The following is a 25,581-nucleotide window of genomic DNA, read 5'->3' on the forward strand; positions in this document are numbered from 1 at the left end:
TCTCAACCCAAAAGCACTCTTTAAAAGAACTGCTGGACAAACCCAACCTTACCACAGACTTTTGTTTGAGGTATCAAGTCCTTCCCATTCCAAAATTCTTGCAGGGTATCCATAGCACATTATCTCACCAGGCACTATTCTTATGTGCGGTAATACAAAACCCCCAAAGTATTCAATACTTTAGATAACTAGTCTTTGCAAAACAAACATTAAGCCATATTTTAAAAGTTTGATTGAGCCGGGTGGTGGTGGTGCACGCCTTTAATCCCAGCACTTGGGAGGCAGAGGCAGGCGGATCTCTGTGAGTTCGAGACCAGCCTGGTCTACAAGAGCTAGTTCCAGGACAGGCTCCAAAACCACAGAGAAACCCTGTCTCGAAAAAACAAAAAACAACAACAAAAAAAAGTTTGATTGAAAGAACTGCACTGAACATTACCTAACTGAAAGTTTATACAAGGTACTACAGTCATTACAAAAGGGCATACATGAAAATTTTTCATTTTAGAAGCCATTGCATTTGGGGCTGGAGATATGGCTCAGCAATTAAGAACACTCACTGGTCTTCCAGAGAACCTGGGTTCGATTCAGCACCCACATGGAAGCCCACAACTGTCTGTAACTCCAGTTTCAGAGCATCCGACACTCTCACACAGACACATGCAGGAAAAATACCAAAGGAAGAATAAAAATTTAAAAAAAAAATTACTTTCAATCTTCATGGAGTAAAATTGAGCTATCTCTATAATATCTCACTTATATGGATCATAAATTACTACAAAAAGACACTGATAACTCCTAATTCTATTAATTTTGCTTCTGAGTTTATGTTAAGGTAAAATGTGTGAGTAATTAGTTCCTTTATGTGTGATTTCTTTATGAAACAGAAGAAATAAAATTGTTATAACTTCTGGAAAGATCCATAACCTAAGGTTCAGATTGTTTTTTAAATTGTTTTTGACAAGCTGCTAAAATTCATACTCATTTTTCATACTTCACTGCCTGTAGGGATAAGTCCCGCCCCTTAGGGGGCGTGTTCGCCTCGGGCTAATGTCTGCCTATAAATTTGGCGAGCGTGCTCCGAGCTGTCTCTTCTACTTTCCTGGTCTCCGCGGGAACGGTGGCATGGCATCTCTGCTGAGGCGTCTGCTCCCGAGAAGGGAGCTGTGGAGTCTGACCTCACTTCCTCTTCCTCCCAGCGTTCTGTTCTGTTTACTCCACCCACCTAAGGGTGGGCCTATCCAATGGGCCTAGCAGTTTCTTTATTGCTTAGCCAATGAAATCAACAGATTGATATATGACACTCCCACATCAACTGCCTCAATGCATCAACTAGACAGAATATGGCATTAAAAAATCCAGAACATTACTTTCTGCCTTAGAAAAGAGAAAGATCTATTTTGAAAAGGCCTATAATAATATTAAGGACATATGGTTGATTCTGGCTTTTCACCATCTAATATAAAATAGTGTAATTGCTTTTCTCATTTCAAAAGAAGCCCCTCATCATTTAATCATTTATTTATTTATTTGTTTGTTTTTTGAGACAGGGTTTCTCTGTAGCTTTGGAGCTTGTCCTGGAACTAGCTCTTGTAGACCAGGCTGGTCTCGAACTCACAAAGATCCTCCTGCTTCTGCCTTCTGGGATTAAGGCATGTGCCACCACCGCCCACCTCATTCTATCACTTAAACCCACCTATTAGATGAAGTTGTGAAACAAGCAGGTATGTCATACTAAGTCCATATTCCAATGCCTCTACATTTTTCTCAATTCCAGAACAAACTATATTCAGTAACAAATATAACTTAGAAAATATTATCAAACAATGAAATCATGCTTTTTAACCACTTAACGCAATGTCATGCACTGAGCTAAACTATCAAAAAAGATTAATTCTCATGACAAGCCTATGATATGTTAATAGTGATATTTTCATTTTGTTTATAGATGAGGAAACTGGGGTTTAAAAAATTATGTGGGTGGGGCTGGAGAGATGACTCAGAGGTTAAGAGCATTGCCTGTTCTTCCAAAGGTCCTGAGTTCAATTCCCAGCAACCACATGGTGGCTCACAACCATCTGTAATGGGATCTGGTGTCCTCTTCTGGCCTGCAATCATACACACAGATAGAATGTTGTATACATAATAAATAAATAATATTTTTTAAAAAAATTATGTGGGCATATATATTTTATGTGGTAAAATCAGATGGCAAGATGAGTAGTTGAAGGTAACCATAATCAGTCTCAAAGTGACTTCTCTCGGAAGCTAGAACTATAGGAAGGCAGGTCTGATCTGCAAGATATTAGCAGACTTTACAATGATGGTCGTGGCACTCCTAAGAAAGAATAACTATTACCTACTATTTCTATCTTTGAAGTGATTCATAAAATAAACATTTGCAATTTTGTCTGCGTTGTACAATGCTGTCCTGTATGTAGCATTACATGCCTCTGTCTTCCCTTCTACTAGATACCAGAAGTTTCTTCAATACTTGTGACTGGTCAATTTACCTCTGCATATTTCCCCAGGCTTTGAATGACCATTGGAAAATATATCAGGAGAAGCAGGATATGGTGGCACAAGCTTATACTCACAACACCAGAATAAGGCAGGATTGAGAGAGGGGTCAAGGCTAGCCTAGGCTATACTGTCTAATCCTATCACAAAGAAAAAGAAGGGGTGGAAACTCAAGAAAGCTGCTATTAACAGGTATCATATATCAGGTACTCTATTCAAAAGGTGTGCACATTTTCATTTAGTCTTCATACCCTGAGGTGAATATAAAAATTTTATTCATTCTGCAGGCATGGACTCTCCTACTCAGAACAAAGTTAAGTAACTTCACTAAAAGCACAGCCAATTTTGAAACCAACAGTCTCTCGCAGTCATTCTTGGAAGTCATAATGGTCTGGTGGATAGGTTATGACTCTCCTCTCTTTAAAATATGTAATTCGGATAATACAAATCTAAATAAAAATGGGGTATGTGTGCTGTGGGATCCATTAGCTCCTTGGCTGTGGTCAAGAAGCCAGAGGAGCAGTACCCATGAAAAGTATGAATACGTGCACCTATTAGAAGTGCTTTGAACATATGCATATATTTTAGGGGAATAAGAGAGCTGTGTTGTGTTGTATACATTTTATGTGTTTTGTTTAGTATTGTTAGAGGTTAGTAATCTCCAGGTACTACACAATTGCTTGAAATGTCTCCTTTCAGCATGTCTATCAGGAGATGGATGACAGGGCAGGGTCTACCCCGTGTGATGTGTGATTAGCTGTAGCCTATGCAGTACAATGCATTAGAACTGCTGGATATTGGGCTGTGCTTGATGGGAGGTGTCCACTGGGATGTGTGTCAACAGCAACTGTTGATGCTGTGGCATAGAAGTGGTGTTTGAGACTGGGGGAAAGCTTATGTTAGATGACCGTATGCAATGCGTAAAAGAGGTGCTGTATTGGAAAAACAGTGTGGTGCACCTCACATATGCATGCGCACTTGCACTCCTGGCAATACTGCATACCAGAAGAGTTCCTTGGGAATCTAGTTGTATACCAGGCCTCCGTATGTGTTTTGTGTGTAGTTTGTTCTAAAAGCGGTGCAGTCATGAAATGATTCATGCGGTGTGCTAGGGACAGACCACGGATAAAGTGGTTGCGGAGCAGAACGTCCCGGTAGTGACGTGTGAGGAATGATGAAAAGCAAGGGATGTGGGTGACCAGGCTAGGTGACCTGCATGAGCTCCTGGTGTGGCGCGAGGCACCGAATGTGAGAGACGGGGTTTAGAGGTGAGGGGTAGCAGGTGGAAGAGTAGGCGGAGTGGACTGTAAGCCACGCGGTGGGCGGAGGAGCTGCGTGGGCCCAGTGTCTGCGAGCCTGCACGCGTGGAGCAGCTACTCGGTTTCTTGCCACCAGTCACACAGGGCCATCCTCCCCGCCACAGCTTCCCTGTCGCCTCTACCCTCTGGCCTCGGGCGCCCCGCGCGCGATCAGGCCTACCTCACCTGGTGAAGGCGAAGTACATGAGGCTGATGATGGTGAAGCTGAGCAGGGTGATAGTGTGCGGCCGATAGAAGAAGTCTATGGTGATGTCCTCCACTTGCTGCTCGTTGATCATGCGGAAATGCATCCTGTAGTTCACATCATCCTTGCTCAGAGTACGGCTCCCCACGCAGGACGCCATGGTCCTTCTCCCCGTCCTGCCGGGGCGGCGGAGGCCCCGGCCCGCGAAGGCTGGGACCTCCGCAGTGACAGACCACAGCGGTGTAGCTGCCTGACGCCGGGACCCGGTCTGGCGCCCCGCGAAGGGTGCTAGCTGAGGGAAGGGCCGACGCGCGAGGGCGTGGTCGCGGCGCCACCACTGCTGTACGGGGTGGGGGGACCTCGAGGCGGCGGGCCCTGGCAGGGAGACAATACGGAGAGCTCACCCTAACCCTAACCCTCCCCCGCAGAGCCGTGGAGTCAGTGAATTGGGGAATGTGTTGATCGGTAGCAGGGCCTCCAAGACTCCGGCAGGCCACCGAGTCCCCCTCCCAATCCGCCGCCGATGGTCTCGCCCACTCGGAGCGCTGCTCACGTAGGTGGCGGCGCGGGGCCCCGCACCGCGAATCGCTGGCTGGTTTGCTGGGCGACCGGGCAGTGCAGCCGGGCTCGTTCTGCGCCGCCGCGGACCTGGCCCAGGTGAATTGGGAGAGCAGGAGGCCTGGCGGTGTTGGAGCCCGATCTGCCTGCACTCAGCAAGAGCAGCAACTGGGAGCCTCGCGAGGGCTGGTAGGTTCTCAGTGACCCGGAGAGGGGGTTCGGGCTTGTTCTGTAGGTGGCAAAGCTGCCGGGCTTGTTTATCAGCACTAGAAGGGGGCCCGAGAGTGTAGCGGCTGCCTGCCGAAGTTCTGTTAGGGACTCTAAGGCATCCTACACTACGCAAGGTTAAAGAGTGTTGGTTAAATGACCTTAGGGAGGGAGGCTGCGCTGCCTAGAGGCCCTTTATTACGAAGTGTGCCTTTCATCTCTAGAGTGCCAGGGTTAGTTAAAAAGCAGAGATCTTGAACCTAGAAAAATCTGTTCACGCTCTTTTTCCTGTTCCTAACAAAATAGTGCAGGATACAGCTTGAGAGATGTTAAGAATTCTTTTTTCTTCTTAAATCTTCCTAATGTACACACCGCAGGGCATTATACACGAGTGCAAGTCTTTACTCGTTTCTGAGAGCTGTGTGTGTGTGTGCACTTGTCCTGTAATCGCTCCCACAAAACAAATCCGAACCCCCTGAGGTTCAAGGTCCTAACTTGGTGCAGGAGAGTTCCTGGGAAGGTGGGTTCAGGGAGGGGGCCGGCTTTTTTCTTCTGCATAGTGGGTTGTTCTGATGGCTTAGACTTTGAAGCGGTTTTGTGAGGGGAGTGTAGTTGCAAGTAAAAGTGGAAGGTAAAAATGAATGTTTAGCACTCAGATCTTTGAGTGGAAAAAGAATTTAACAGTGAGCCCACTAGATGTAGGAAGGTTTCCGGACAGACTCTGGGAATTGGTTTGGAAGTATCACAAAGTGCTGATACAAATCGTTCTGTTGTGTTCTCCACCTTTATAAAAAACATATGTTGGAGCTGAGAATGTAGCCCAGGATAAATTTTCACCAGCACAGCACACATAAAAGCATTATGTGGAGTTTTTGAGCCTCCATCACCATGAGCTAGAATAGCATGTCCAGTCTTGACATTGCCGCGAGTTCACATCAAGAACCTGGTTGTCACCAGGCGGTGGTGGTGCAGGCCTTTAATCCCAACACTTGGGAGGCAGAGGCTGGCAGATCTCAGTGAGTTCAAAGTTAGCCTGGTCCACAGAGCAAAGAGAAACCTTGTCTTGAAAAACAAAAAACAAACAAAAAAAGTTACAACCACCATGGGGAAAAAGTTTTAAGAAAGCTTATGATTTTGTGTTGAGTAACATTGTTCATACCTGTCCTTGACCATTTGTGGCTAGGACCATTCTGGCTGTGTGGAAGCTTCACTGAAAGTTTGGTCTTGTTTAGGTGACATAACTCAGTTTCCACTTTGATGTCACTATTATGAAGAACATAAGAAGTTTGAGGGAAATTTTGACAGGTTTGGAAGTTCCTAAAATTTAACAAAAGTTACCTATCCCACAAGGTTATTGCAAGCACACCCTTCCTCAGGTCACTTAAGAAGGAAAGAGATTTGCTCTTAGCCAACATCCCCAAACTACAGACCTTCAAGTGTTTGTGAGACTAGACCCTTGATTCAGGGCCTAAAACAAGCTGAATTCCACTGTGTAGAAAAACAAAATACAAAGGCATAAACAAGAGTTAATTGATAATTAACATTTTTTGTCTGTCTGTGTTAAGGTTTAAATACAAACGCTGCAGGTCCCTGAGTGGCGGCAAGAAACAGGTTTCAAGACCACGGCAGGCCACGAAGGCAGCCAGGTCCCAGGAAGGGAGCCCCCGAGTAGATGAAGGCTGTTTGCCTGGTATAGGTGAGTTATAACTACTCTGACTGGAGGGCTGAGTCTGAGCTTGACTGTACTGGCTCTCAACAGGTAGGGCAGCGTTGGATTAAATATATAGTATTTTATGTAAGAGACTTAAAAGTGCATACCAATTTAAAACATGAGACATTGCTTTGTAGTCTGGAATGAGATACAATGAACAGACAATTATAACATTTATGACTCATTTAAAACAGTGGGTTTCTTTTTTTAACTTTTGACTAATTTATAGGCATAAAATATATTTTAGTAACTCAGCATTATAATCACAATATATTTCCTAAACACACTTCAAACCAAGTTCTAAGAGCATTTCATTGCATTACTGTTATTCTTTCCTTTTGAAGATAAAATTAATAGTTGGTTTGGATCTGTTGTAATTTGAGCAATTACAGACTTTTTTGGTTTAAAGTCATTCTTTGTCTTGTTTTTAAATTGTAAGGCATATCTTTATTTTTCCAGTTCTGAAATTCCTGTTTTGGTTGGTAGCTGAGACTGCCTTTGTTTGTGGCTTTTCATATATAAGAAACATTTGACTACCCTGGACATATTTGTTTAAATCTTTTATTTTAGGAAGAAATTTATTATTATTTATTTGCTGTTTCACTACTGGTTTAAACATTTGAGTAAGTTAATCTATCTTCTTTTGATGGTTGTGTTTTTCCTTTGTAGACTGAGAAAAAAAATGGCCCTGTTAGTTGAGCAGATACCCAGATGGTTCAACTCAATTAAATTGAGTAATTTCATTAAAGCTGCGCAGCTCACAAAACGCTCTACAAGACCAGGAAAAACATTGTCAAATGGCTTCTCGTCTCAGACTCTGTTGTCCTCTGACAATTGTTTTCGCCTCTGGGGAATTAAGACTTACAAGACATCCTCCTTGTGGAATAGTTTCCAGACTGCCAACCCTAATGGGCAAGAGAACAGTTCTGAGCAAAACACTCTGTTCCCTTCAGTGAGTGAAAAGCCGGAGAGGATACCCAGCCTTGAATCTGAGCTGTTTCTTGAAGGTAATTCTGAACACTGAGAAGAGTCCCCTTTTCAGGGGTTGTTTTGATCATGCAACATTGAAGCATTAATCTAATTAATCTTAATAAAAAGCCAGGAGTCAGATATCAGGGTAAAAACCTAGGCGATCAGAGAAGCAGCCACTAGTGCTTCCTACCTGCTCCTTCAGTCCAGCCCCACAGTCACTTTCTCTCTCCACCTCCCTAGTGCTGTGATTAAAGGTGGAGCCATCACCACCAGGCTTCTATGGTTAACTAGTGGCTAGCTCCATCCTCTGATCTCAGGGCAAGCTTTATTTGTCATAACACAAACAGTATCACACAACACTACATATTTAGACAATCCTCGTCCATTCCATGTCCTGTTTCGTAGCAGGCAGGAAAAGGAACAGTATCGGTTCTATTCATTTAGTTTTATTAAACTGTTATTTTAGTAAGTTCCCAGGTTAATTTGTGGTTTTTTGTAGCTAAATATGTAATACATTTGCTTTTTAAATATTTGATTTTATAGCTTCTCTTGAAAAGTGTCTTTTTGGCATGTCTTTTTGGCATTTGTTAGACTTATTAGGGTTTAATTGATATTTATCTTTGGGGTATACAGTTTTGACATATATTTATAATTATATTTATTTTTAATTATTTATATATTTATATGTATATATGTTTGACATATGTATTGTATAATAGTTACCAAGTGGGAACAGTGAGTTTACACTTCAGGTTTCCCTTGAATTGCTTTATAGTCAACCCTCCCCTCTACATGCCTCTTGATATAGGAATATATTATTATGCCACAGGTAAAATATGTTCCATTAGTAGAATGTGAGTGAATTTAAAAGGGGAGGCAAGAAAGAGAAGCTGGCTGTGAAAAAAATGAGGATAGTTAAGAGAGTAAAACAGTAAGAGACCATAGTCTGGATTCCTTAAAGTCACAGCTTCAAATTTCTTTCATACCAAATCATATTAAAACAATAGCAAAGAATCCATATCAGGGCAAATTAGAGGACTGGCAAAGGTTTACAGATGGTAGAACATAGACATTCTCTTAAGAGAATTTAGAGAGGAGGGCACTGGATCAAAATGAATAAATTCAGAATAGCATAACTTTAGAATGTGAATTTGGGGTATTAAAAAAAGCCATACTTTTGACCAAGTTCACAAGCCATGTCTCTCAAAATGTTGCTGAAGAGCAGTTGATCTTTAACATTTTTACATGTTGATGAAAAGTGAAGAGAAATAGTTTTGTGTCTTACCCAGAGAAGATGACTCATACCTGTAATCCTAGCGTTTAAGAAGACGAGGCAGGATGATTGCCTGGGTTGTGTTCACTGTCTCAAAAATAGATTGAATGTCTTGAACTTTACCAGCAAACTTCATACCTTGAAGGGAGAATAGTTGGTCTCTTTGGGTACTCTTAAATCTTAGGATATTTTTGGACCTTTGTGACATGGAGGTCACCACTCTTAGGCCATGCTGGCTTCAGACTTGCTATAATTCTCCTGTCTCAGCATGCCCAGTGGAATGCTGGGATTACAGGTATGGACCATCACTTTAAACTTGCACTTCATAAACATCTAATTCTGAAATGATCTCAGTACTTAACCAATGAAAGACACAAACTAGGGAAGATAGACTATTTATAGAAGTAGATTTGGGGTTGTTTTCTTTTTTAAGGTGAATTTTATTTTTAATTATGCATATGTGTATGTGTGTGCACATATGAGTATAGATGCCCATGAAGCCCACAAGATGGTATTGGAGTTATAAGATTGTGAGCTTTCTGATGTAGGGATCCAAACTGCAAGAGCAGTACATACTCTTGACCACTGAACCATTTCTGTAGCCCCTTTATAGAATGTTCCGTATGTACATGACAGCTGACTGGCTTCTCTCTTCCCTCATGACTTGCTGCAAAGAATTGGATGACTTACCTTCGCTGTCTCCGATACAACCAATTTCAGAGGAGGAGGCTATTCAGATTGTTGCACACCCTCTGTTGCCCTTGTCCTCCTTCACACTTGGAGACTACGTAGATCATTCCGAGACTCTGCAGCAGCTAGTGCAGCTTGGTAAGTGTCTAACCTACAGTCAGCCTGTCGTGTGTTAGTTTGTTGACCCATGGGGAACTGTTTTCTGCATTGTTTTCCCCTGACCTTCCTCCTGGAGCCTACTGCCCTCATCTGGATTGTTCTTTCAGCCTGTACCATAACTTTCTTAATATGCTGGCTAGTAGGTTATCCTTGAATTAAAGGCAGCTAGAGCTATTCATTGCACACTTTCTTTTGGTCCTGTCTGAAATGTAGCAACCTTGTTGAATCTGTTTTCCTTGAGTCTGGTTTGATTTCTTGATTTCTCAGTAATGACCCTAAGGAGTTGAGAGGAATTGGATATTTAAGAGATTGAGGAATCAATGTTCCCACATAGTATCATGTTTTTACTTGGACCTCTTATTCTCTAAAGTCTCCAATTTCTGGTTGTTGTTGTTGTTGTTTAATGGGTGTTGAGTATTGTCTTAGGGTTTCTATTGCTGTGAAGAGACACCATCACCACTGCAATACTTATACAGGAAGACATTTAATTAGGGTGGACTAGAAGCATAGTGGCATGCAGGCAGACATGGTGCTGGAGAGGAGCTGAGAGTGCTGCATGATTCTGCAGGCATCAGGAAGAGTCACACAAGGCCTGGCTTAAACGTCAAACCTCAAAGTTCTCTGCTAGTGACTCACTTCCTTCAACAAGGCCACGCCTCCTAAGAGTGCCACTCCCTATCAGCCAATGGGGTCATTTTCATTCAAACAACCGCAAGTATTCCTTACCCAAAATGCCAAGAACCGAGAGTGTTTGAAATTTGAGGCTTTTTCATATTTTTTTGAATATCTGCATAGACTTTACCAATTGATCATCTAAAATCCAAAAAGTACAAATTCTAAAACTTTTAGTGTTTCACATACTGGCATCTTCCATTAGAATTCTTATTTGTGGGCCTTTCTGTGTCTTATTTTGATAATTCTGTTTTCATATGTTGTGTTTGGGGGATATAGATAAATCTTGTTTCACCAAAGAAGCTCCCTTTTTGTTTCTCATTCACCGTATCTTGGAGAGCTGTTTTGTTTATCAGAAATAGGAAAAAAAAAATACCTGCGCCAATGTAGGAGACTCTTAGGGATTGTCCTTGTTTCTTTCTTTTCTCCCTCCCTCCTTAACATCTTTTTAGAACCTAATCCTCCATATTCTATCTCTCTCAAGTTTGCTCTTATTCTGTAGTTACTATGTATGAGTTTGTGTGTGTGTGTGTGTGTGTGTGTGTGTGTGTGTGTGTGTGTGTGTATACATGTGGCCAAAAGATAGTTTTTATTTTCTTTTGATTGATTCCTTTTGTTTTGTTTTGTTTTGATTTGGGCCAGCTTCTTTCCTTGGTCTGGACTTGCAAATAGGCTGAACTGACTGGCCAATGAGCCTCAGGGATTTGTCTGTCTCCACTTACCCAGTGCTGGAATTAAAAGTGCACAGCACCCTGCCAGACTTTTTTTTTTTTAACATGGCTTCTGGAGAGCAAACTCAAGTCCTCATGTTTATAAGGCAAGCACTATACCTACTGAGCCAAACTCACAGACCCTAACTTGATAACTTCCTATTCAGCTATTTTGACCCTGAAAAATCTCTATGGTGTTAGTGTTCCTTCTAAATTGCTAATTGAAAGCACTGGTTAACTGCTTCAAATCTTTTTTTAAATTTTATTTTTTTTTAATTTATTTATTATGTACCAGATCTCATTATAGATGGGTGTGAGTCATCATGTGGTTGCTGGGAATTGAACTCAGGACCTCTGAAACGCCATCTCTCCAGCCCTGCTTCAGATCTGTGAAGCTTTCGAAGGTCTTCCTTCGAGTTCTCCCTGCTTCCCTCCTGCTCATCTTGTCAGTCTCTCCTCTTGCCTACATCACTCCTTTAGTTGGCTGGCAGTTGGAGAACTTATCTCAAGTTCAAATAGCTTCTGAAATGTGTTCTCTGGCCCTGGTATCTGAGTGACCCTTCTGGGTTCCACTTTGCCTGCTTTTATACATATTTTGTACTAATGACAAAATATGGTAATGTTTCACTCCTGTTTAGGACCTAGTTCGCCAGATGTTACCCAAATATGTAGGTACCTAAGGAATCTATGTTCTCAAAAAGCTTCATGTGAGGCTAGGCTTGGAATCTCTTTGTGAAGCAAGAGGTAGGTGGATCTCTGAGATCAAGGCTAGCCTGGTCTACATAGTGAGTTCTAGGCTAGTCAGGATAACAAATACCTATTTGAGAAGAACTGGAAGATGAAGATGGAAGTAAAATGAGAAGTCCAAAATTAGAAATACAAATAAAGCCTCTTTTATTAACCTATGTATCCATAAATTACTGAATTGTTAAAAGAAATGCGTTGCACAAATACACAATGGAATACTGGTCATCAATAGCAGACAGTGACGTGCCGTCATTTCCAACAAGACTTGGAGGACTTGCATGCAAAGACATGTCTCAGTAGAAGCAGGGAAAGAGAAGAATGGTGATTTGGGATAGGGGGCTATCGGGAGATGTTGGTGGGAGGGTACAAAGTTCCCATACTTAGTAAGTTCTGGAAATCTGTGATGTACTAAGTATGTTTTAAATATCCACAGAAAGATGTAGATATACCTAAAATATCTATTGAATTTCGGAATGTTCACAGCTTAAAAGATGTTCTGAAGTAAGTTCAAAGGTGAGAGATGACATCTGACACCTGCTACAAGTATGCAGGAGAGTAAGTTACCTTTTCTTGCAGAACAGCTTCCCTAGCCTACAGCAGGTACTCAGGGTGACGAAGGATCACCATGGTCCAGACCTATAAATAATTTGCAGTATACTTAGAGCTTTCAGATATGTTTCAGTCATTCTTTTTGTATATGCTAAGAAGCTCAGTAGCATGTCTTAGAAGTAACTGTAAATGGCAGTAACTTGGAGGATCCATTGTTGTTTGTCAGTATTTTTAGTGGTAAATTGTAGTACTCTTCTGTTTGTTTTCCTCCTTTCTCTGCTTGTTCGAGATCCTAGGCGGCCAGTCCTGTGCACAGGGCTCCTGTGCCAGCTGACTTCTAGGCAACTGCTGCCAGAGCAACATAAAGGCCGGAAGGTCCAGGTCAGGTCACTCTTCTTCAGGCCCTTTAACTGTTCGTCCCATGGCAACAGCTTCTGTCTTGCAACACTTCACTAATAGCTTACATTTCTCTCTGTGCTCTGGAAAAGGCTTGGCCTCCTTATCTCACTGCTAGATAGACATTGTGTGTCCATTTACTCTGCTCATGCCACTGTATTATATTTCTTTGTGTTTGAGCTCTGTAGGATAATGTTTCTTCTTTCCAGATCTGACTGATGACTAAATATATGTGACAGTAAGAGATGCAATGTCCACATCTTTTAGAGCATGTATTGCTCATTTTCATCCCAGTGCTTAGCAGAAGTGTCTGGTCCACAATAGGCAGTGTCCAGCTTTTCATTTTAGTAGAATTCTGAGTGAGCTGAGGACTTAAGCTCTCCTGATGGGATTCTGCACTCCCACTACTACTAAAAGCAGGTTTCCATTTCCTCACAGCCAGGGTGTGACAACTCAAACTGCGCAAGGCCCTCCAACCTGTGTAAAATCACTTGGAGTTCAAGTCTTTTAGGTTACTTTTAAAGCTTTGTTTCCCCATTTATCACAGATTTTTGAAACTGGCTTCCATCTCCTTTTTTTATTCATTCATTGATTAGACTTGATTTTGTGTGATTTTTAAGTTACAAAAGAATTATATGTAGTTGATAGAAGTTCAGCTATTCCAAGAGGTACCCTTGCTCCCAAGTATAAACACTATTATCAGTTTATTGGGTAGCTTTCCAAACCTTTCTCTTACAAAGTAAGTGGAAAGCTAGCCATGGACTTTTTTGTTTTTCCATAATTAATATTTGCTTACGTTCTTTGTTTTCTATGTGTAAAACTAGCATATATTTAGATTATCAATCAATCTGCAAATAAGACACAGAAACATTTTAGTGTAACTAGTGATCTCATTGTACTTTAATGACTAGTATTATCTTTCTTATTGAATTAAAATGCCATCACTAGTGTGTGATAAATTGCTTATGTTCATTCTGCGTCTGCTTCTGGTCTGTGTTCGGTGTGTGGTATGGGTGGGTGTGCACATACTCATAGCAAGAAATTTAGATTTGGAATTACATGTGTTTCTAAATTTGGTGAGTGAATATGATGATATTTTTGATTGTGGATGCTACTAGGGGATGTTATTTCATTGCTTTGTATAAAGGTGCCTCTAAAATCACTTTAGGAAATGGGTTTTGTTTTGTCCTATTGAGGATTGATCTTGTGGTCTTATGTATACTAAGCAAGCATTATATCACTGAACTATCTCTCTAGCCTTTGTGGATTTTATTTTATTTTTGTACTTTAAAGTATTCTCTTCAAGTTTCACCATTGACCATGAGTTCACTGTGTAACCCAAGCAGGCCTCAAACGTATGATTCTCCTGACTTAGCCTCCCAAGAAGCTGAGTGATTTAGTGACTTTCTCTTTGGGGAAAATTTACCTCTATGTTGACCTTGGATATAAACACTATAATTAATTTTAATCTATTTCTACAACCAGTTTCATTTAAAAATACTTTGTTACCATTTGTCATTTCTCCCTTAAATAGATTATTCGTCATCAGTAATTTTTCCTGTATGAAATTAATGACTGAATAAGAAATTGACTTTAAACCAATCCTTTCCTTTTGTTACAGGAGTGGATTTGTCAAAGATAGAAAGACATCTTGATGTAGCCAACTTCCTTCTAAGACTGGATTTTGAAAAAGACATTAAGCAAATACTCCTATTTCTTAAAGATTTGGGTTTAGAAGATAGCCACCTGGGACCATTCCTGACAAAAAATTATGCTATTTTCTCTGAAGATCTTGAAAATCTTAAGACAAGGTAAAGTTTGAAATGATTTCCACGTAACCTAGGAAGTGCTTATGGAAGAATTCCTTATGTATGTGTGAGAAATTTTCTAGTCTGCTATTCAAGGATCTGTTGAGTGAGTATGAGTGGTTCTTTCAGTTACGCACTTTTAATGTAAATAGAGTAAAACAGTTGTTTTGTCAACTGTCAGCTGTTTTTCTTTTTAACGTATTAATCAATTAGTATTGAGATACTTCTCTTCAGAACCTGGAAATGTCTCTCTAAAATCTCTATTAACAAATAGTAAATTATCTAAGTACACTTACAAGTTCATAGATTGTGGCTGTTGTGATTGTTTTCTTTACTTTTTCTTGTTTGGAGACATGGTCTCATTATGTACCCCTGACTGACCTTGAACTCATAACCCTCCTACTTTGGCCTTCTAAGTACTGGAGTTATAGATGTGTGCTGTCATATCTAGCATTTCTAATTTTTTTTTTGGTTTTTTGAGACAGGGTTTCTCTGTGGCTTTGGAGCCTGTCCTGGAACTCCCTTGGTAGACCAGGCTGGTCTCGAACTCACAGAGATCCGCCTGTCTCTGCCTCCCAAGTGCTGGGATTACAGGCGTGCGCCACCACCGCCCGGCTCTAATTTTTGATAGCAGATGTTTAGTATTCTTTGAGCAATTTGTTTATAATATAAATATAATATAATTTAATATATTTTTTTTTTTTTCTTTTATTCAGGGGGTTATGGAGGAGGAAGGGTGAAGGGGGGTACAGAGAGAGAGGGAGAGAGAGAGAGAGAGAGAGAGAGAGAGAGAGAGAGAGAGAGAGAAGAGGAGAAAGAGACAGAGAAGGGGGAAGCAGAGAAGTGGGGAGGGAGGCAGAAGCGAAGCTGCCTCTCCAAGAGGAAGATGGAAAAGAGACTATAATTTAATATATTATATAATATAATATAATAAAAGTTAAAACTTTTCCATAAGTTGAAAGGTTATTCCCTTTATCATAGTCATGGCTCTCTAAATAAGGAAACTGGTAGCCTTTTAATATATATTTATTAGAATGGATTACAGGCTGTGACTCACTAGTCCAACAATGACTGTCTCATGACCAAAAGGCCAAGGATGCTCTAGTTGTTTAGTCCATGAAGTTGGACATCTCAGCAGACCTAGACAGCTGCTGAATCATGAAGAATTCCTGGTGTGTAGGTGGAATCCCAAAGAAGTTGGTACTGATACCATCAAAGGAATGCCAAAAGCAACCAGATAAATTAATTTCCTGCTTGTCAGGTAGAGTGAGGGCAACACACAAAAAAGCAAAACCTTCCTCCTTCCACGCCTTTTTATGTGGGCTGCCATCAGATGGTGTGGCCAAATTTAAGGTTGGTCTTCCCCTATCAAATAACCTGATTAAGAAAAATCCCTCAAGTCTAGAAAGATGACTCAGAGGTTAGAAGCACTGGCTGTTCTTTCAGAGGTCCTGAGTACAATTCTCAGGACCACATTAGTGTGGGAAGCCCTTCTGTATATGTATTGGTTTTACTGGTTAATGAATAAAGCTGTTTTGACCAGTGGTTTAGCAGAACAGAGTAAGGTGGGAATTCAGAGGAAAAAATAGGCAGAGTCAGTGGGACACTGTGTAGCTGCTGGAGGAGACAGATGCCAGTACTGGTAAACCACGAGCCTTGTGGTAAAATATAAAATAATAGAAATGGGTTAATTTAAGATATAAGAGCTCTAGCTAGAAATACATTTAAGCTATTGGCCAAACAATATTCCAAGTAATATAGTTTCTGTGTCTGGGTGGCCTGGAAATGAACGATCAGTCTCCGCCTACAAATTGGGGTACCAGTGTGGTCTGAAACGTTTGGGGCTAGTGCCCACCACTCACTTCAGGTCCAAATGCTTATATGCCCATTTGGGGTCAGGAGAAAAGTAGCTGAGACCATTCCTGTGGCTCAGCACTCCCCACCTGGGCAGTTGGCAGGGTCGGGTCTGCTAGGAGTGTACAGGCAGGAGAACATGGCGGATTCCCACCACCACACACAGAGATATTTCCAGGTCACAAAGTACACTGCCTCACTGCCTGGCAGATTTAGTTGTTACTCAGATAATAAGTTTTTATGTGCTTCATGCTTCTTCTCAGAGTTAAGCTGGTGAACGTAGCTCCTACCCGGTGCTAATGGTACCTTCATATTGAGAGGCAGAGAGAGGCAGAGCCGCATCTAGAGCTGCTGCAATCAAGCTGCTTATCATTTTAAAAGTGTTCCTGGTCAGAAAAGGATTACAGATATGCAATAAAGACAAATTCAGATGGGAAAGACCTCTAAATGGGTCACAGTGTTGAATAACTGTACATAGACTTGAGAGAGAAGAAAAAGAATATAAAAAAATAAAGTCTTTAAAAAGATAGAATATAGGCAGTCATAGATTAAAAGAGTAAAGGTAATAAAATCAATATTAAACTTGTAGAAAAAGTAATAGAGTAAAGAAAACTAAGCCATGTAAAAATGAAATATACACAGAGAGTCTGGATTATGTATATTATTGTGTTTTCTTTAAATTTTTGGCTGTGAATGAGCTAAGTACAGAGAGACATTTCATTGTACAAGCTGCTAAGCTAAACCAATGTATATTAAAGGTATCTTGACTTCAAAATTTGAGTCTAAGGATATATCGTTTTGGAAGAGATTCTTCTTTTGTCTCTACAGAGGATAAGAACCTGTAGATTTCTTCCAGACTAATGTGGTTTGATGGATCAAGACCCTCTGAAAGATCTCCATAATCCACCCCCCCCCAATAAAATACTTTACCCAACAAAAAGCAGGAAGCATTTGGAGAGAACTACACCCAAATTCCCAAATATTGTTTATAGATGTTTATTTACATTTAAAGGAGGCTATGCTCTAGAGATAAATACAATGCATTGGTATGGATCTTGGTCTATTGATACAAATTTAAGGTCAATTTTGTTATATATATATATATATATATATATATTTCTGCTCTTGATTAAGGTATTGTGTTTGTGCAGCTCATTTAAAAATGTGACGTATAATTAAGAAATACAAGTTAATAGTCATCTATAATAGTCAGACTTGTAGTCATGTCAGTTAGGTTTTCTTGATATATAGAAATATATTTCAGTTAGATAGATAATCTTTCAATTTTTCATAAAGAATATGACATTTTAAATGCTTTAAGAACTTATGACTTTTCATGACAAAATGAGACGCATCTGCTCCTGTTGGCATTGAAAAGGCTTCTTATGGAGCTGTTCTTGCCTGGACTACTTAATGGTGTGCTGTATGAACTAGACATGCAGAAATAGAGGAAAACGTAGGTGGAGTCAGTGAGAAACCACGTAGCCACCAGAGGAGACAAATGCTGGTATCGGTAAATCATGAGCCTCGTGGTAAAATATAAAATAATAGAAATCGGTTAACTTAAGATGTAAGAGCTAGTTAGAAATTTGCTTAAGCTATCGGCCAAACAGTATTGTAAGTAATGTAGTTGCTGTTTGATTATTTGGGGTCTGGAAACGAATGAGCAGTCCTCTACCTACACCACATGGTGGCTCAACCATCTATAATGAGATCTGGTGCCCTCTTCTGGCATGCAGGCATATATGGAGGCAGAATACTGTATATATAATAAATAAATCTTAAAAAAAAAGAAGAAAAAGAAAAATCCCTCATAGGTATACCCAGCAACTTGGGGTTAGTTGATTCGGGTGTAGTCAGGTTGACAACCAAGATTAGTTGATGACCGTTAGAGCATTTATAAACAGTTTTGCACTTCATTCATCAGAGAGTTATTAATCTGTGAAAACATCTACAGTAAGTTGTTGATGTATTACACATTAATATACATAATACCACTCAGAACATGGCCCTGTTCTTAAGTTAACTCTGACTTCATCATGGAGTGTGTTCTCAGACACATTGAGTGGAAATACTATTCTGTTTGCCTTATTACCCAAATCACAACTATCACTCCTAACTTTTGGCATTCACCTCAGTGAAATGCCAGGACCCCTCAGTTCCACCTCAGCCATCTCTCACATCAGTTGGACATTTCTCTCAGTCTCTGCCTAGGGTAATTTTCCTCTGGTCCTGCCAAGATCACATTATCTCCTCTTGCTGCTCAGTAACAATCCCTGTAGATCAGTGGTTTTCAACCTTCCTAATGCCTTGACCATTTAGTACAGTTCCTTATGCTGTGGTCATCCCAACCATAAAATTATTTTCATTGCTACTTCATAACTATAATTGTGCTACTGTTAAGATTTGGAATGTAAGCATCTGATATGCCACCCCTGTGAAAGGGTTGGTTAACCCTCCCCTAAAGGGGTTTCCACTCACAGGTTGAAAACAAGTGCTCTAGATGGTTCTCCACATTGAGATTGAGCCAGTAAGGGTTTAGCAGTTTCTTGAGTTAATAATAAACTAATTCCTTTTCTGTGAGGTAAGAAAAAAATGAAACTCAAAACATCTGCATTTCTTACATTGAACATATTACATAGTTAAGGCACTGAACTAGGCATCAGACTTAAAAGACTGAGTCTTTCTTGTTATGGGACTTATCGGCTCCTGTGATACAAACTTTCATGTGGCGCAGGCAAAGGGTGGTTCTAAGAACTTCACACTCAGTATCCTGTCTTCAGGTAGAGATTCCTTCACCATTCAAAAGTCATTTTGCCTCATTGCTCCAGATTTATTCCAGGAAAGCATGAATATCAGGCAGTGGGAATCACTTGAGAGGTTTCACATAATTATTACATGAGGTATAGAAAGTTTAAGTAATTTTCCCAAGATTACACACATAGTATAGATGGCAGAGCTAGTATTCCAACCAAGATGGCCAAATTCCAGAATCTTGACTGCTTACTGTATAAAGCATCTCCCTACATTTAATTCTGTGAAAGAAACCTGTGTTAAGGAAGCAAGTTTCTTGCTCAAGTTGCCTGTCACATGTTCCTGACTGGGTAGAGAAATGTTTATTTGAATTTTTGTAGTATTTCATCTGTATATACTCAAAAATATGAATGATAAACAGTAAGTTTCTACTGAGTTGGCAGGGATATAAAATATTTAATTAAAACTTGATTTTTGGCTTTGCTAGATATAGCAGGCTTATTTTCTATACTATCCATAATAGCACCAATTTTATGTGCTTATTTTCTTTTCAGTGAAAATAATTTAGTGTCTAAAATTGCAGGTCCTTTGTAGAATTTCCAAATGAATCAACTGTATGTAGTTTATATAAATATATATTGTTTTATGTGAGGCATGTAATGCATGCTTGTAATCCCAGCACTTGGGAAACTAATTCCAGAAAATGAAAAGATCAAGGCTAACCTGGGCTAAGTAATAAGACTCTGTCTCAAAGCTAAAAATTTTGGCTGGAAATAGATGGCTCAGTGGATAAAGTGTTTGCCATCCAAGTGTGAGAGCCAGAATCCACAAAAAGCCAGGTGCTTTGCCACATATTTGTAATCTCGGCCAGCTTTTGGTGGTGGGAGGCAGGAAATAGAATCTTCTGGAGCTCACACCATAGCTAACCTGGCTTATGTGGCTGTGAGCAATGGGAGACCTTGTCTCAAAATAAGGTGGAAGGCTAAGGCCAACCCCTAAGATTGCCCTCTGACTTCCACTTGTGTCCCAAGGCATGTGTGTGCGCCCCTCCCCCATCATACACATATAATAATGGTTTGTTTAATTTAAAGATCTACCTGAAGTATATTAGAATTATTTTCTCATTTAAAGTAAATGAAACTAATAAAAAAATTGTCAGTGCTTCTCCTGAAAATGTGTCCATATTTGGGATATTACAGAGGGTTTTATTGGGGAGAAGGTGGTTTTCAAGACAGGGCTTCTCTGTGTAGCCCTGACTGTCCTGGAACTTGCTCTGTAGACTAGGCTGGCCTCAAACTTAGAGATCCACCTGTCTCTACTGGGATAAAGGAGTGTACCACCACCACACAGCTTACAGAGTACTTTTATTCATCTTTTTTTATGAGAAGTTATAGGGTCCTTAAAAAAAGAACCAATTTTGCGTTGAGTAGACTCAGAAGTTTCTATTTATATATACATATGTGTGAGTATATATATATATATATATATGTATATGTAAAAATAACTCATTAAAAAGATGAGGATGGGACAGAGGAGAGGTGGGGTAGAAATTATGTACAGTACTCCTGTTTGTACTCAAGGTCTCAAAACAAGTTTAGATATTACCTTAGAAATTAGCATAATTTATTTTTATAGGAAATGTTTATCATGCATATGTTTTTTATTATTATTTCTCCAGAGTAGCTTATCTACAGTCAAAACATTTCAGTAAGACAGATATTGCGCGGATGGTCAGAAATGCACCATTTCTGTTGAGCTTCTCCGTGGAAAGACTGGATAACAGACTGGGGTTTTTTCAGAAAGAGCTTGAACTGAGTGTGAAGAAGGTAAATAAATAATAAAGTAAATGGGTGGGTGGGTGGGTGGGTGGGTGGATGGATGGATGGATGGATGGATGGATGGATGGATGGATGGATAGATAGATAGATAGATAGATAGATAGATAGATAGATAGATAGATAGATAGATAGATAGATAGAGGAAATGTATTTTCTCTTTTAGTAACCTTTAAATGTCATGTTTCTAAGTGCCTGACCTACATAGATCTTATAAATGCATTATACTTTCTGTACAAAAGTGTGTTAGCCTGATAGATTAAAAAGGAGGCTCCATCACTTTATAGTATACCATCAATAGCTTCTTAAATTCTGATTCCATGTTAGATTTCTCATCTAATAATGTTAGGTTGATACATATTTCCAAACTTTTTGTCATTTCTTTGATTGGATCATATTTTAAATTTTAGCTTGACATTCCTTGTAATGTCTTAGTTTTCCAAACTAGTTAGATATTCATGTAAAGTGATGATAATTACTTTGTTTTAACTGTAGACTAGAGATCTGGTTGTTCGTCTTCCAAGGCTACTAACAGGAAGTCTGGAGCCTGTGAAAGAAAATATGAAGGTAACATCTTCAAGCTATGAGAAGCTAATTTCTTTACATTCCTGTTTTGTTTTATTATTGATATTTATTGAGCTCTACATTTTTCTCTGCTTCCCTCCCTGCCTCTCCCCTTCCCCTTTAATCCTTCCCCAAGGTCCCAATTTACTCAGGAGATCTAGTCTTTTTCTACTTTCTACTTCCCATATAGATTAGATCTATGTAAATCTCTCTTAGTGTCTGCATTGTTGTTAAATTCTCTGGGATTGTGGTTTGTAGGCTGGTTTTCACTCACACTGAGGCTGTTTCAGATTGGATCACTGTCTCACTGTTGTTCCCCAAAGTCAAGCCTCCAGTGTACCTCGGTTTCAAATAACATGTTATCTTTCAAGATTGCAGAGAATCTCCGCATACCAGAGTGCAAATGGACAATGTGAGATTCCTGTCCACCACTGGCCCAGGAATCACTGTCTCACCAAAACCTGTAGTGGGTTTTGAGGGCTATGTAGGCTGTAGGTGTGTCTTGAGGGTAGGAGTCTGGCTGTCTTGGTAATTGTTCATTTCCTCTCAGTCTCTTTGCAGTCAAGTCTGTTTTTTCTTCTTATGACTCTTCTCCATAACCTCACACGGGGGCTTCTAATCCAGTACCTTGTCTGGAAACCTAACACTAATGGCTTGTGCCAGTCCATACGGGCCTCCTTTCTTTATGTGTTATTCCATCTCATGTTTCTTTTTATATGGACCTCATGGCCATCAATGTAGAGGAGCTTTTGCTTGGGTGAGGGGTTTGAAATTTGGGTGACCCCAACCAGTGAGCTATAATCCCGTAAGGGGCAGTGATACAAATGCCCCCAAATTTTGAAAGGTCATTATTTTAACTTTAGAAGAATCAGTTTGCACTACAGCATAGTACCAAAAGACTATTTCTTCTCATGACTCCAAGTATTTACTTTCTTGCAGGTTTATCGCCTTGAACTTGGTTTTAAACATAATGAAATTCAACATATGGTCACCAGAGTCCCAAAGATGCTAACTGCAAACAAAAGGAAACTTACGGAAACTTTTGATTATGTACACAATGTGATGAATATTCCCCACCACATCATTGTCAAGTTCCCGCAGGTAACATATCTCCCAGCTCTCTCAGACAGCTGCCCTTGTTCTGCACTCAGGCTTCAGGTGTGGTGCTGTGTATTTGTAGCAGGTTCACAGCTGCTGGGGTCCTAAGAAGGCTCAATTTGTCTCTTCCCTTGTAACTTTTACCTACTCTTCCCTTTGCCTGTTGGAATCAGGAGAAAACTCAAGCATAGTCTCTTGGACTTTTCTCCATTAAATTAAAAAAAATATTGTTTTATTTGTTCATGATATAGAGATGTGAAAAGATATATAACCTTAATAACTCTCAGAACTAGATTGTATTTAGTCCACTTCCTTCACATAGAGGGATGTTTAATTGCCCATCTGAGTAGCCCTTAATATAGGATGATGTTGGCACATTATAAAAAAGTATAGGAGGCCTAGAATTGTTTGACTCCAGCTTATGGAATAATTATAAGTAATCTATGAAAAAGCAGTGACAGTTTCTTGTCTCCTGGGGCAATAGATTATTGAGAGTGGGTTATATGGAAACCTGACCTTGTCCTACCCAGTGGGTGTAACTATCTTTCTCATTAGACTTTCCTTGGGGCCACCAACTCCCTGATATTGACAGAGACTTATTATGAATTATAAAAGCTTGGCCTTTAGTAGCTTAGGCTTCTTCCCAACTAGTTCTTATAACTTAAATTAACCTATTTTTATTAATCTATGTTCTGCCACATGGCTTTTACTTATCCCCCATTCTGTACACCCAACTTGTTCTACATCTCACTGGCCTCTCATCTCTGCTTCTCTCTCTTCCCCAGTTCCTCTCTCTCCCCAGAAGTCCCTCCTATTCTCTCCTGACTAGCTGTTGGGTATTCAGCCCTTTATTAAATCAATCAAAAGTTACGTTAGCTAGAAACATATCTTTAGAGTGTACAGAAAGATCATCCCACAAGTGGGGTCCAGTCATTCATTATAGAATGGACCATCTGCCCTGGGCTAGAATGTGTGTGAGCACTAAGACTAAAGAACTCAATCATATGTGGCTTGTAAGAGAGGCAGAGATTTAAAATAAGCTTACACAGTAGTAGAGGGCTCATGGGGCAATTAATTCAGTAAATAGGAGAGAGAAAACCATAGAAATAATACCTATTGAGTTCATACTGCTTTGTGTGTATGGACTCTTAATAGTTACTCTTCCAGAAATCAACCCTATTTGACAAAAAAAGGAAAACAAAGGGACAATGTGAGATTCCTGTCCACCACTGGCCCAGGAATCACTGTCTCACCAAAACCTGTAGTGGGTTTTGAGGGCTGTGTAGGCTGTAGGTGTGTCTTGAGGGTAGAAGTCTGCCTGTCTTGGTAATTGTTCGTTTCCTCTCAGTCTCTTTGCAGTCAAGTCTGTTTTTTCTTCTTATGACTCTTCTCCATAACCTCACACGGGGGCTTCTAATCCAGTACCTTGTCTGCAAATCCACTGATGGCTTGTGCCAGTCCATACAGGTCTCCTTTTTCTATGTGTTATTCTATCTCATGTTTCTTTTTCTGTGAACCTCATGACCATCAATGCAGAAACACAAAGGGATGTTTTATTCTAGAAGCATACCAATGTCACATCATAGCAGCATATACTTTCTGTGGTCACTGTTCTCAAGTTAATTTTCAACACTTGTTTTCCTTCATGTCTCTCCTTGTGCACAATTATCACTTTGTACACTGGGAAAGAAATCTAAAAGTGTGTTCCCCATGGAGTGTCCCACAGCCAAAAATGTGCTTGAGACCACCCCTTAAGGAGCCCCAGTTCCTTATGCTGCAGACTGTCACTCCAGTGTGAGCCCTTCTCTTGTCCTCCCTTCACCTCTGTAGCAGCAGGCTTTAGGCACTTAGCTGTCTCATGATTCCTTTGTCAAATGGCTGTGCTTTCCTTAGTCCTTGGGGATTTTAACAGGAGAGGCATGCTTTCCCTCTTCGCCTCCCAAAGGGGCAGCGTCATTTTATTTTGATTCTTTTGGGGGGTAACAGAATTTAAAGATCAAAACAGAGACAATTCCCTTTTGCTGACAGAGATCTTGCTCTCTAATGTTGGTTCTAAAAAACTTGTTAAAACAGATTTCTGGGCCTTATTCCCAAGTTACAGATGAGATAGTTTTGGGGTAAAGCCTGAGGATTTGCTCTTCTGATGCTCTCCTGCCTTAGCTTACCAAGTGCTGTGATTGCAGGTGGGTATCACTATACTCAACTCCTAATTTCTTACCTAATAATACGTGTGTGCTGGGAATCAAACTCAGACCCTCTCCCATCCTACACATTTATCTTTAAACTGATCTACTCCCTTAGCCTCTTTAACTATAATTCTGAGCAGAAACCATATAACTTAAATCCTATAGCATTAATCATATTTATTGAACATACAGTCATCATAACTAACTTATTAAAGTAGGTAACCAAGAAAATTTGTTAGTATTTCAGCTTTTTATTGTAAATTTCTTTCTTTTCCAGGTATTTAATACAAGAATATTTAAAATTAAAGAAAGACATTTGTTTCTTGTTTACTTGGGAAAAGCACAGTATGATCCAGCAAAACCTAACTATGTCTCTTTGGACAAGGTCGTATCTATTCCTGATGAAGTATTCTGCAAAGAGATTGCCAAAACTTCAGTAAATGATTTTGAGAAATTCTTAAAAACACTTTAGTTTTTGATGAAAACTTAAATATATTGTTGTAAAGTAAATGTATACATGAATGAATCACTGTATTTTAAAAAATAAATGTCTCGGGTTTCAATATTGAAAACATTTTTTTCATAATTCTGATTTTTGGTACTTGTTTGGTTTGGTTGGCTTTTTGTATTTATTATTTATTTTATTAGAAGAATTACATCACTTTTTTGTTCCTTTTCCTCCCTCCAGACTCTTTCAGGTACCCTTTCTCCTACCCTTTTATACCCTCCCTCAATTTGATAACTTCTTTTTATTACTGCTAAATGCATATATACATGTATATATGTGCATGCACAAATATATAAGCACAGTCTTCTGA

At 39.8% G+C, this 25,581-nt stretch overlaps 2 protein-coding genes across 4 annotated transcripts in view; one reads left to right on the plus strand and one right to left on the minus strand.

The window, feature by feature from the left end:
* Positions 1-4,551, minus strand: part of Ptdss1 (phosphatidylserine synthase 1) — a 53,682-nt gene extending 49,131 nt beyond the window's left edge. Inside the window, exon 1 of one of the 2 annotated variants that reach the window (XM_075961237.1) lies at positions 4,002-4,551. In XM_075961237.1, the coding sequence (XP_075817352.1) occupies positions 4,002-4,180 (179 nt within the window). In that variant the 5' untranslated portion in view covers positions 4,181-4,551. Of the gene's footprint in view, positions 1-3,996 lie in introns of both variants that reach the window. The other variant, XM_075961238.1, reaches the window with a different exon arrangement.
* Positions 4,461-25,581, plus strand: Mterf3 (mitochondrial transcription termination factor 3). 2 transcript variants are annotated; one of them, XM_075961239.1, is made up of 9 exons: positions 4,461-4,767; positions 6,351-6,481; positions 7,166-7,503; positions 9,417-9,569; positions 14,286-14,475; positions 20,759-20,906; positions 21,411-21,482; positions 22,419-22,580; positions 25,041-25,581. In XM_075961239.1, the coding sequence occupies exons 3-9, from the start codon at positions 7,179-7,181 to the stop codon at positions 25,233-25,235; spliced, it is 1,245 nt and encodes a 414-aa protein (XP_075817354.1). In that variant the 5' UTR covers positions 4,461-4,767; positions 6,351-6,481; positions 7,166-7,178; the 3' UTR covers positions 25,236-25,581. The 2 variants fall into 2 exon arrangements, 1 of the variants encoding a protein (XP_075817354.1); XR_012909667.1 differs by having other exon boundaries at positions 4,576-4,767; positions 22,419-24,760; positions 25,041-25,335.

This window comes from Microtus pennsylvanicus, chromosome 2, assembly GCF_037038515.1.
Source record: "Microtus pennsylvanicus isolate mMicPen1 chromosome 2, mMicPen1.hap1, whole genome shotgun sequence".
NCBI classification, from domain to species: Eukaryota; Metazoa; Chordata; class Mammalia; order Rodentia; family Cricetidae; genus Microtus; species Microtus pennsylvanicus.

Excerpts from the sequence above, each read along its gene's own strand:
- Mterf3 (XM_075961239.1), top strand. The coding sequence starts at position 7,179 with ATGGCCCTGTTAGTTGAGCAGATACCCAGATGGTTCAACTCAATTAAA. Across the intron at positions 7,504-9,416 it reads ATCTGAGCTGTTTCTTGAAG|AATTGGATGACTTACCTTCG; the intron begins GTAATTCTGAAC and ends CTTGCTGCAAAG. Across the intron at positions 21,483-22,418 it reads CTGTGAAAGAAAATATGAAG|GTTTATCGCCTTGAACTTGG; the intron begins GTAACATCTTCA and ends ACTTTCTTGCAG.